The 13,487-nt window shown below is 33.1% G+C and overlaps 1 protein-coding gene across 6 annotated transcripts in view; it reads right to left on the bottom strand.

Moving 5' to 3' along the window:
- Positions 1-13,487, bottom strand: part of MTF2 (metal response element binding transcription factor 2) — a 79,092-nt gene that overhangs the window by 14,077 nt on the left and 51,528 nt on the right. For all 6 annotated transcript variants that reach the window (XM_040232295.1, XM_040232294.1, XM_040232297.1 and 3 more), the window contains 7 exons: positions 13,250-13,345; positions 12,912-13,012; positions 12,370-12,518; positions 9,926-10,021; positions 8,932-9,000; positions 8,001-8,124; positions 698-765 (listed from right to left, as the gene is read on the bottom strand). In XM_040232295.1, the coding sequence (XP_040088229.1) occupies positions 698-765; positions 8,001-8,124; positions 8,932-9,000; positions 9,926-10,021; positions 12,370-12,518; positions 12,912-13,012; positions 13,250-13,325 (683 nt within the window). In that variant the 5' untranslated portion in view covers positions 13,326-13,345. The remainder of the gene's footprint in view (positions 1-697; positions 766-8,000; positions 8,125-8,931; positions 9,001-9,925; positions 10,022-12,369; positions 12,519-12,911; positions 13,013-13,249; positions 13,346-13,487) is intronic.

Genomic DNA, 13,487 nt, shown 5'->3' on the forward strand with positions numbered 1-13,487 from the left:
CTCAGGTAACTTTATGGCTTTTTTAAGTTGTCCTAAAGATCTAACCACTTGTAATTATAACATTTATTAATGAAAAAATGTTGCTAAGTTCAAAAAAAGCAACATGTTACAAACAAAAATGTTATAATTCAATAGCTGGTTGAAACCAGCATATACATTTTATTTCTATTGCCTTTTTAAAATATTTCTAAGAGATGTAGATATGCTCCTTTAAAAAAAAAAGGGAAAGATTTATATAAGACTATATCAATGTCACTTAATTATCAAAAACTTAGATCACTAATACTACTACTATTCCTAAAGATGGCACTAACTAAACTTAAAATCATAGAAGACCTCAATCATTTAAAAACCTATCTTCTCTTTAATATAACCCCCTATCTTCTGCATATTCCTACCAGCTAATATGATTCTGTTTTACTTTCAGCAGATTAAATTATAAGAACAAGTCATTACTGATTATGCTTTTTCAACTAAACTGACCAAATTCTCCTGAAATACTGATATGCCTTCCATCCACCATTTCCAGAGAACTGTTCCTCCCCTCTTCAATCTTTGAGAATCACTGGTTTACTCTGACTGAGCGAGGACATTAAAGTGGTATGTATTAACTCTATACCAATCTCACAATTCTTAATGCCATTATTCCTTATAATTACCAAATATCTCCCTCATAGGGATACATAAAATAACTTACATGGTCTTGTAATCATTTAATGCCTCCAGAACATGCTCATATCTTTCAGATTTTGGTGTGTCTGCCAGCTGTGAAGTATCAAAAAACAATTTAGTGCACTGTAATTTCATTGATTAGTAATACACAGGTGATAGACGCAATGTGATACAAAAGAAAAGTTGACCGACTAGTTGTCAGAAGATCAAAGTTCTAATTTCAGGTCCTCACTGACCAGCTTTGTGACTTAAGGCCATTTAGCCTCTCAAATCTTGTTTTCTCACATATAAAAAAGAGAGTATAAATCCTTTACTATTTTCTTTACTACTATCAATACTTATATAGATAAAATGATATGCTTGAAAGAACCATAAACTATAAAATACAATAAAAATGGGATTTTATTATTTATCATTGAATTTACTTTAATTCTATAACCTGGGAAAGTCATAATACATTAGAATTACTTTAATATCAACTATAAAGCTTCTAATAGATATTAACAGGAAAGAATATAAAAGGTAATGCTAAACATGCCATTTTATTTCCCAATACTTCTAACACAAATCAACAACCTCTATAACTTTGAAAAAATAACAAATTTGGGGATTTTGTTTTCATACCAATTACAGACTTTGGTTAAGCCTAAAATCAAAGTGACTCAGTACGTTTTTATCATCATATACCATTTTAAAATATAAACATTCAATTCTGGAAAATACTCTATTTTGTTTCAAAAAAGTTTCTTTCAGAGTTATTTCTGCCTTTTCTTCAAAGTTTAAAGACTAGGGCCCAATAGAAAAAAATTAAATTATAAAATACCATCTTCAATTAAAGCAATAAAAATTAAAACAAATGAACAAAAAATCTTCCAAAATACCACCACTGACTTTCAAAATGACTGCCAGTAATTTTATTTAGCAGCTGAAACTCCCAAACCTCAGAACTTCAAGTAAAAAAAATACACAAATCTGTCAAATATAACATGGTAGGTACAAGAGACTTTCACAGTCATCTACTTTTATTTTACCAATTAGTCAACAGCTATAAACCTAAATTGCCCAAATTCACACTGCTGGTTAGCTAGAGGTAGAATTTGAACCCAAATGACAAGTACATTCCTTCAACATTCACTGAGAGCCCATTGTGAGCCTGTATTGGGTACTTTAAGAGGAAAGGGAAAGTAAGAAAGTTTGGTGCTCATTCTCCTTAACCATACCACACCTTCCTGTTGTAATTTCTGAAGTGTCCAATGACAGAAAATTTCTATTAAAGGAGAAATAATGGACTCAGACTTTATAATTCAAAAGAGACATGAGATATCCACCTAATTCAAGTTTTCATTAATACTGTAATCCCTTTAATAGTACTCAAGAGTCATGAAACCTTGGTTTTACCACAGATGAAACCTAATGAAGAAGCCCATGCCATGGGCGAACAAAACATTCCCTCCTGGATTCTTTTTTTTTTTTTTTTTTTACTTTACAATTCTGTATTGGTTTTGCCATACATTGACATGAATCCACCACAGGTGTACATGTGTTCCCAAACATGAACCCCCCCCCACCCCCCTCCCCACAACATCTCTCTGGGTCATCCCCGTGTACCAGCCCCATGCATGCCGTATCCTGCATCGGACATGGATTCTCATTTATACAAGGCAGTTCTTCAAGTATTTGACAGTAGGGAAGAGGGCTAAGCATTAAGATTATGTTAAGGTTTTTAGCAGCACCATCACATGATTATTTCACACTAAGCTTGGCTAAGTACTTCCATCCTCTTCCTGGTCCCCTCAGTTCAGTTCAGTCGCTCAGTCGTATCCAACTCTTTGCAACCCCATGAATCGCAGCATGCCAGGCCTCCCTGTCCATCACCAACTCCTGGAGTTCACTCAGACTCACGTCCATCGAGTCGGTGATGCCATCCAGCCATCTCATCCTCTGTCCCCTTCTCCTCCTGCCCCCAGTCCCTCCCAGCATCAGTCTTTTCCAATGAGTCAACTCTTCGCATGAGGTTGCCAAAGTCCTGGTCCCCTACTCCCACCTTAACTCTAAAATCTCATTAAATCAACTGCCATCAAGCCAAGTATCCCCCATTATACATTGTTCTTCCATACTGTTGTTTGTATATTTAAGCCTAAAAGAAAAATTTTATAACTACTGTTGATTTGGTTTTCAGCTCAGTGTTTGAGATGATCTTTTTTCCTGATTCTGTCATCCTTCTTGAACTGAAGATAGAGACAAAAACAGAACCCTGTGGCTCGCCATTAGAATCTCCCTCAAGAATATTTCCAAGCCAAAGACTGCTTTTGCTACTAACTCATTAGCTACAAATGCATTTAAATTTTATTCTAACCAGTTCACATTCCAATATCTTATATAAAACTGAGTTATACTATGCACATTAGCACTTGACATATCAGTGCTGCTAACTGTATCTATCAAAAAAGAAACCAAGGTATTTAACATGATTTATTCTAATAAACTAGTGGTATTTTTTGACTGCTTTTTAATTCTTCACAAGAAAAATCTGCTCTACAATTTTGCAGACATTCAACAACAAAAGTTTAGAATTTCTCAAATCTACTCCTTTTCACTTTTTGGAAATCACAACAAACTCTCTTTTTTTCTTTTGGTACCTGTTCTCTATGATTTCCTGGGCCTCCCTGGTGGCTCAGATGGTAAAGAATCTGCCTGCAATGCAGGAGACACAGGTTCAATCCCTGGGTCAGGAAGATCCCCTGGAAAAGGGAATGGCTACCCACTCCAATATTCTTGCCTAGAGAATTCAAATTTTATCTGTAAGTTCTTTCAGCACTCCAGGACTATTTTGCATAGGACTGTTTATTTCAACTCGCATAATGCAGTCAAAGGTTCCCTCACTGTATTTTGAAAACAGAGTGTGCAAATATTACACTGTTAATCAAATAATCTGTATTAGAAGAGCATCATAGTCGAGTTCTTCCATCTGACCATGAGGTTTATAATATAGAACTTCAATAGAAGAAACATTTTTGTTCCTCCCTATACTGACACTAATCTCACACTGTGATTTCACGTTCAGGGTTATGTATTTCTGTACAGCAATACATGCTATTACATATAGTTAAAATTCTTCCCTTCGATAAAATACATGCCTCAGTTACCACAGTGAATTCCACACCACCTAGGCTTAAGTATGCCAAACAGCTTCAGTAATTTGTTTACCAACATATACTCTGTACGCTAATATACAACTCAAGGCCCCAAGTACTGCTTTTAATCAAATTTCTTATAATTTTCCCTTAAAAGTATTATACCACCTCTACTATTTTTCTACTATTTTTTTTCTACTATATTTTTCTCTAGCCAAAACACTGTTTCTGCCATATTATTTCATTTTATCTATGCTTTTCTCTATATATCCTTCAAGTAAAGTAGCACTCAACCCACTGCTCTATCAACCTTTTAGGTATTTAAAACTTAAGACCACAGCTAACAGAAAAGTGGGCTGTCCTTATGAAAATGAAATTTCAAATCACATTAGGAAGTAAAGACAAATGATAATAGGCAGATTTCAAAAAGTATTAATATCTCATTGTAACTTCCCAAAGCAATCTGATATAACCTCATTCTAAACACTTCATTCTATGTAAAAATTTTAAGCAACTTTTATTTGGGGTGTCAAATTATACTACATATTTTTACTATCTCAAAAAAAAATAATTCAAAACACAGTAGTTTCTCAAATACTAGATTCAGTGTATATGATAATCATTAAGGTACCAACTCTCAAAGATGTTTACCAAGATCACATAAGGAAATTATCACTGTGTTCTAACATGTTCTAAAAGTTTCAGCTTCTCTTGACATAGCAATCCTGAAAATAACCAAGAAAAAAGAAAATATGTATGTTAAACCTTACCTTTCAGTGTGAAAGGATATACAGTTGACCTCTGAACAAGTGGGTTTGAACTGCATGGGTTAACTTATGTATGGATTTTTTACCCGCCACTAAATACATACATCTAGGACTTCCTTGGTGGCTTGGAGGGTAAAGCATCTGCCTGCAATGCAGGAGACCTGGGTTCAATCCCTGGGTCGGGAAGATCCCCTGGAGAAGGCAATAGCAACCCACTCCAGTATTCTTGCCTGGAAAATCCCATGGACAGAGGAGCCTGGTAGGCTACAGTCCATGGGGCCGCAAAGAGTTGGACATGACTGAGCAACTTCACTTCACTTCTTCAAATACATACTACAGTACTATACTGCGGACAGTTGAATCTGCAGGTGCAGAACTGCAGACAGGGCAGGCCAACTCAAGGTGTATGTGATTTTTGATGACAGAGAGGGTCAATACCCCAACTCCGTGTACTCCAGTCAACTGTACTCTCTAAAATGCACTCTCTAAAATTCTAGCATAAACATCTTTGTCATATAGTCTACAGCATATATAATAAGAACTGATGTTCAAAATGACTTCAGTATTCTAAGGTACTTAAATAACCAATATAAGCATACCTTCTTTCATTGTATCTCACTTCACTGTACATCACAGATCCTACAATTTTTACAAATTGAAGGTTTGTAATAACACTGCCTCGTGCAAGACTGTCAGCACCATCCTGCAACAGTATTACTTTTAAAAAATTTTTCTGATGTGGTCATTTTTAAAGTCTTTATATCTCTACTGAATTTGTCACAATACTGCTCCTGCTTTATATTCTGGGTTTTTGGCCAGGAGGCATATGGGATCTCAGCTCCCCAACCAGGGATCAAATCCACATCCCCTGTATTAGAGGGTGAAGTCTTAACCACTGGACCACCAGGGAAGTCCCAGTTTTTAAATTAAGGTTATGTACATTGCTTTTCTTAGACATAATGCTATTGCACACAAAGACTACAGTATGGTACAAGCATGACTTTTATATGCACTAGGAAACCAAAAATTTGTGATTTGATTTATAGCATATTAGTTTTGTTGCAGTGGCCTGAAATTGAAACCACAGTATCTCTGAGGTGTACCTTTAATATACTTAGATGTAGTAATTCACATGTTTTGAAAGTACAGTTGGCCCTCAGTATTCCTTGGTTCCAACCATGGAAAATCAACCAGATACGAAGGGCCAACTCTATTACATCATTTTGAATAACTATAATTAATGTTACTTTATATAAAGATTTTTAATACAAATATAAAAAGAAAATTTTATTAACCTAATTTTGAGTTAGTCACAAAACTCAATTTGCAATTCAATTTCAGTTAGCCAAAGATTTACTACTTTAATAATTAGGAATAATACACTGTGTGTATTATCTTTGCTTCTATTACCACAAACATTTAAAAGTAAACTAAATGAACATCAATGAACAAATACTTCTTACAAATTTTATGGTCTCTTTATCATTAAAACTTCACTCTAAAAACTAATTACAATATTAAGATATAAAGTATTAATACAGAAAATTAAAACCTGAACTTCCATCTATAAATAACCAGAGAATGAGATGACTAACCTACTAAATCTGAATGTTTTCTTTTTCTTTTAATGTGGAAAAAGAGCAATGAGAAATGACTAGAAAGTCACTTCTTATGATAATAAATCTGATGGCTCCCCAAAATGGGAACATTTCCTAGAAAAGTGAAACATTTGTTATAAAGTCATATTTGATTGTAATCATGTTTTTCTTAATTTTTAAATAAAGATATATTTTTCCATTTGGGGCAAAGAATAAGAAATTGAAATTTCTTACATGTAAGACATTATCTCATAGAGTTCAGAAAATAAAACATGTACCTATTGCTGAAATAAATGTTTTCTGATGTATAGCAGAAGTTCAGCTGGAACTGAGACAGCTAGAATTCATAAATTGAACTCATTTCTTTAAAAACAGCCTGTAGTTTTTATTATTTTCTATTTTCAGCTTCTTCAATAAATCTAAGTTATCTTTTATTGTAATAAAACATGATAGCATTTGAAATAAACAAGTTAAGTTTTTATATGCATGCCCACTATCTACATGGAAGTAACCAATGCAGACTTTAACCATGTAAAACGTAACAGAAATATAAATGTATCTGCATATGAAGTGCTAAAAGAATCACTGCTAGGAAGAAAGTATTTGAAATTAATGTATGAGAACATTAAATATTCAGATGACTATAAAGAACGATATACTTAATAATAGTGCCTTACATTTTCTTCTCCAATTACTAATCAGTTTATTAAAATTTATCATATTTACAAGTCACTCACTTTCTCTCCAGTCATCTAAAAGAAGCTTTTAAGAGAAAACTTAATGAGAATATTATATTCTAATTTCTAACACTCAAAACTCTTAACTCAATTGATTTTAGTATCATTGATTTTAAAATCTAAGTATATCACAGGTGTTTATTTTATACAACTGACCTACTACTTTTAATAAATGTGTACTGTGCACTCCCTGATACCTCATAAAACCCCCAGAACAACAACAGAAACTTGATACTGTATTTGATGTAAACCTTATAAATTGCCTGTCTAAAAGCTACAAATGCAGAAATGCTTCCTAAATTTCGTATCAGTTTAGTTTTTGCCTCAAAAAGTAACACATGACTAAAATTCACACATCTATTCCACATATTATAGAACAAAAAATTTAGTATCTGTATTTTAACATTTAATATCTATATTTTAATAATTCTAAATAAATCTTTTAAAAGGTAAATATAAAAGTTACTTTCTTCTTTGTGCTGTTCAGTATTTTCCAAATATTCAATGAACATGCATTAACTTTTATATTGCTTTTTGTAAAAAAAAAAAAAACTCTTCACAAACAGCATGAGTGGTTACACTTTGCAAATGAAAAGAAAAATGAGATGTGAGAATGAGAGGGATAATCCTCAATTCAGGTAACTTCATTCTCTTATTATTCTAACATTATTACCAGGTCCCACTATTCCTGAAAGTCAAAGATATAAAAGAGAGTACCAAAAAGAGAGAAATGAAGAATGTTAATTACATCTCTAAGTTTACAGTACACTTAGAAGAAAAGAAGGAGGAACCACAGGATACCCAGTAATAAGGATTTCTCCCTCTCTTCTATCTTCAGCTACGGCAATTCTCATTTCAGAAAATGGAAGAATTAAGTAATTTATTTCCTCCTACATTTTTTCTCAAGTTAACAGGCAACAAACAGGAGAATGAGGGCTGATCCTGATAGCCTCACCGAAGTTATTTCTCCCTATCTAAAAATACAATGCTACTTTAGATGTATGGCTTGCACATGTGCCTTAGCTGCTTTCAACAAAAACAAAATAAAAGAGACATTAAGTAGCTAATGATGTTAGCTCTGAGACCACCTACCTCTCCAGGGTGCAATCTATCCCAGTTTTCATTAATGTATGTCATAAGCTCAAGTTCAGAATCAAAGTATTTCTTCTTGTGAATAACACTTAGGTTGTAAAGGCATAGGTGTGCTATATCTACCCTGGAATCCAAAAATAATCAAATCATATGAAAATAATGTTTTGGTTATTATTTTTAAATCACACATTATTATTATAAAACCAGCTATTAAAAAAATCCAAAGTATTTAGCTGAACAGATGGTTAATACCATATCATATTCACAATAAATCACATATATGAAAATAAATGAAAAACATTAATTTACCCTGAATAATAACTAAAATTTAAGATACTCGATTTCTTAAAAGAGAATCGGATGTTTAAAAGTTAATTTATGATCTAAAATTTCATGTTTTCACTACTACATAAGCTATAAAATGGATCATACTGTAACAGATTTTATTTTATCTGATTCATTAATTAAATCCTATCTTTTCCTAAAATATGTAAAACATTTAACAAAAATATCTAAGTACTTACTATAAGCATTTTCAGTAAATCTCCAAAATTCATCATACTTCCCATGCCCAAGGATTACTTAACTGAGGCAGAAACTGGCATATTATAAGACCTTTCTCTCTTCTACTGTATTCTGAAGGCCCAAAAGAACTAGAAACATGAATAAGAATTTTGAAGATCTAAAAGATATTTCAAAGTTACTTTTTATACCATTAGAAACTGAATGGCCTTATTACCTTAGCAATAAAACTAGATAACCTTTGGGAAAGATAACATCAGGCTTGAGGATAAATAAAGGAAAAGAAAGAAAGCCAGGCATAAAGGACAAATTTTTCTTTAAGCTAAGTAAATGTATATAGAAAAGTTTCATCCTGTAGATTTAAAACACAATTCTTCTTTTGCTCCTTAATAGAAAGGTCCATACTTACCATTGTAATGGTAGACGTTTGAGGTATTCTGGTCCAGAACTGCAGACAGAGCAAATAAATGTATAAAACCTAAAGAAAAAGAAAGTTGTAACTGAGTAAGCAAGAGTGTGTACAAATTATTTACCAATTACAATTAATATTCAGCAAGTACATATCCTACAATTGACATAAGGACTGATAAACAAAGCAAATTATAATCTGAATCATGACACTGTAAAGAATTTCTTCTCTAGTAATGACAAGTAATGAAACAGTTTGTATATGGTGAGGGGGGCAGGATCAGGTTTTTTTAACCATTAGAGACCTTCAGAATTCACATACAAATTCATATAAGTATAACTTACTAATGACTTGTTTGTACTGAGAATTGTGATGGCTGCTCTCATATGCTATAATCACTGTTACTTTTACATGTCCAAAACAATCTGGTAAAATAAGCCCAGAAGACAAGCTGACATTGCTAAGGTCAGAAAAACAATAAAATGCATAAACTATGATTTAAACCTAGGGTTTTTGATATTACATTTAGTGCTCTATCTATAACTTTTCTTCCTAGAGCCCTATGTCACATTCTCTTAATCAAAAAGGACATTAGGTCAGCTTTCTGACATTCTTTAGATCTAAGATATAAACTGTGTGCATCAAGGTTCTGTGGCCTTTTCCAATTGCCTATCATGAGACCTAATTGAGCTTCTTTTAAAAAAGTATAATAGAATGCATTGTGGGGCAATAGGTACCAATATAATCACTGGTTAAATACTTTAAAAGCTTTCTGTAATAATATCCAAAAGCACAGAAATTGTGTTTTTAAAAAATTATGTATAATTTAAGTATATTAAACAATATTTTCCCTCTAAGCTGAACCGTTTCCGAATCAAACTTGGGGGAAAAAAAAAAAAAACCTTTAGAAATGTGAAAAGGCAAACACACAATTTTTAAAAGCTAAAAAAAAGCCCATAAATAAGTCAGTAAAGCTCAAAAGCCCTTCTCTCACCTGTCTCCAAATAGCATTGGCTTTTGAAGGCATTGCACACAAGCTTCATGAAACCACTGTTTACATTTGCAGCACTGTAGCATCTTTAAATACCAGCTATACAAAAAAATTTAAGATTAAAATTACTACCTTTCATGACGTAAAGGTTAAAAAAAAACACGACAAAAGTGACGTGCAGAATATAGTTGTGAGTATAGCATCATAGTTCTGATATTGTGTTAAATTTTTTCCTTTCCAAAAAGTTTATTAATACTGACTACATCATCCTTTCTCGCGTTTTATTCTTGAGAATTTATAAGCTCTTGAAAGCTATGTCTACTATTTCTGGTTAACAAGAGTGTGTGTATGCACACACACATGCACACACTCAGTTACTCAGTAGTGTCTGAATCTTTGCAACCCCATGAACTGTAGCCTGCGAGGTTCCTCTGTCCATGGAAATTTTCCAGGCAAGAATACTGGAGTGGGTTACTATTTCCTACTCCAGGGGATCTTCCCAACCCCAGGATCAAACCCATGTCTCTGCATCTCCTGCATTCACAGGCAGATTCTTTGCCACTGGACCAGTTGGGAAATGTGGGTCCTAAATTAGTAAAGGATCTTTGACAAGTCTGCAATTTTTTTTTCACATCAACAGTCTCAGAGGTCACCAATATGTAGAGCTATTCTGTCCTATATACCAAATGACCATAGGCAACTTTATTCCTGTGTTTCCATCATTCTTGTTCATTATAACACAAAGGAGTATAGCAATTTAATAAATTTGATTAACATAATTACAAACCTAATCTAAGGCTCCACCGGTATAAAGGCTCTGTGACAGATTTTGTCCCCTTTCAGATAGCTGAACATACTAAAACTGAATCTTCAGCTATAGCTAAGTCTTTTTTAGTTAGTACATGGTTTTAATATATAAATATCCTTATTTGCCACCAAATTAATACCTTTTCTTCAAATTCTTTTGCTCACTAAATGAGCCCCACCATTAATCTTAAGCCATACACAGGCAAAGGCAAGACAACTACTAAAGGCAAAAGACTAATGAATACGATTTTCCAGGTACTCTGTTAGGTGTTAAAGTGTTAGCAGTATCAAATATAGTTCATGTAGTCAAGAGATTAAAGAACAATAAATAATCTGCTTCATAAAATAATGTATATAAACTTCTTTGGTGGCTCAAAGGGTAAAGTGTCTGCCTGAAATGTGGAAGACCTGGGTTTGATCCCTGGGTCGGGACGATCCCCTGGAGAAGGAAATGGCAACCCACTCGGATACTCTTGCCTGGAAAATCTCATGGATGGAGAAGCATGGTAGGCTACAGTTCATGGGGTCGCAGAGTCAGACATGACTGAGTGGCTTCACTTTCACTTTCAAAACACTAGGTATAAATGATTAAAGGGAAAAGATTCATCTCTTTTCACTGTATCTCTTTTATAAATGATTTAAAGAAACCAGACATAATGTTTTTCAAATCTACAAGAGACCAAAAACTGAAAAATATTATAAAAATGTTAAACCACAAATAAAAATTCCATAAGATCAGAGACAAGATAAAATGAAGAAATAAAAATAATTTATATGTTCACTTATTCACGTTTTCAGCACTAAACAACTTATATGTCCCTGTATCCTCTAGAGAGCACCTCTGTCTTAAGAAACATGGAGTCCAATAAGATTTAAGAAACCAATAATTATAATTTAAATAGAGTTAAATGTAAAGTTATTCACTAACATTTTTTAAGTGTAGCACAAATACATGGTACACAATTTGGTTTAATATCAGTTTATATGAAAAAAAGAACTTTAAGTTTTAGTCAACTACCAACAAACCCAGAATGAGCCAAAAGAATATGATGGGACATATTCAACCAAAGAGAGGTAACACAATCTTTTCTTGCAATAACAGAAGCATAATACCTAGAACTTTTAACAGCCTCGTTATATTGTCAGACTATTCCTGGAAACACTGCATTTTGAAATCATGGCACCATATTTCAAGAGTAAACTTTCAAAAACTGAAGAGCAACAAAGACAGAGTTCATAAAGAATGTTTGATGTGAATGGAGATTTTAGCCTAGATGAGAGAACACTTGGTATGTCACTCAGAGAGTGGGAAATATGATTATTGGACTTAACTATTTTAAGAGCTACCTCTACAAAAAATAAGATGGATGGGTTTAGTTTCAAAGAGCAGAACTAGAACCAGTGATCAGAAATTAAAGGTAAATTTCTAAACATTCTTAGAACTGTTTGCTGACTCGCTTATTCAGCAAACAATAGTAGATAAATAAAACTATGGCCTCTAATCCTCCCCAATTTTCTTCATTGATACTTTCATGCATTTACAATTCACTATCACTCCGATACCATAATCATTAACAAAAATAAAGTAGATAATATAAGCAACTAAAAATTAAGGGCATTAAATAACTGTATTTACTTACTCTCCAGGGCCTCCACAATAGCAGTAACATTGCTGGACATTGGTTTTATGACCTGCATCCCATTCAAGGTCTGCCACACTATAGGGTAATGTCTGCTTCATGACTTGCAATGCTTTGGCATTTGGTCCTTTCTTAAGCGCACCACCCCTCTATATTAGAGGGAAAAAGTTATTTAAAAGAGTGAAGGATAAAATTTTAAATATAATTCTCTAATTTTAAAATGCTTCTGAAACTTCCAAAGAAATTTGCATTCTAAATTTCTTACCACATCACAAACTGTTTGACCAATAATAATCTTTATTTATTTTGTTGTCTTTTCTTTCAAATTATTGCCCCAATTCCAAGACCACTATCAGAAAATAAGTGCAAGAATAGTTGCAAGTCACTTAAGCATCATTAGTCAAACAATAAGCAGTACCTCTTTCTACCCAGCACTGACTGCTCATTTCATTCAGATAAACTTTCAACGTACACAATCATTACGTTGATAGTGCCTTACAAATTTCCATTTAGGGCATTAGCCCAAAACACTTAAAAGATACCTTTGTTGTTGTTGCAAAAACACACTGTCGACAGAGCCATTTTTCATCTGAATCAATCACACTGGAATCAATATGAGGTGTGTGACACAACTGATGATATCCTTAATATCAAAAAAAGCATAAAGCAAATTCTATTTTATTAATAAATACTGCAACACAATTTAAAGAAGGCATTTTAGTATTCTCTTTCCTACATTAATATATTTATAACTGATGACTAAACTTATGGTAAGAGCTTCAAATTACCAACATAAAGAATTTTTAATCATTAATCATCAACAGGGGCATTAAGTATATAACAAAATGTTTCCACAAGATTAAAACAAATCAATGCTTACCTTGGCCACACTTATCACATATAACCATTTCATTGGGAGCTTCTGAATACTCTTCTTGACATATTGTACAGACCATTTCCCCACTTCCAGTGGCTCCTGAAATATTTAAAATATACATAAAGAATTGTTCCATATAACAAAACTACTTTTTTGACGCAGAGAGCAGCCTATGCTGGCAACATTTGTTTCCCAGATCATAATGGTATTTTCTCAAGTCAAAGTACTATACACAAAACAC

This window comes from Oryx dammah, unplaced genomic scaffold, assembly GCF_014754425.2.
Source record: "Oryx dammah isolate SB20612 unplaced genomic scaffold, SCBI_Odam_1.1 HiC_scaffold_28, whole genome shotgun sequence".
Lineage (NCBI taxonomy): Eukaryota > Metazoa > Chordata > Mammalia > Artiodactyla > Bovidae > Oryx > Oryx dammah.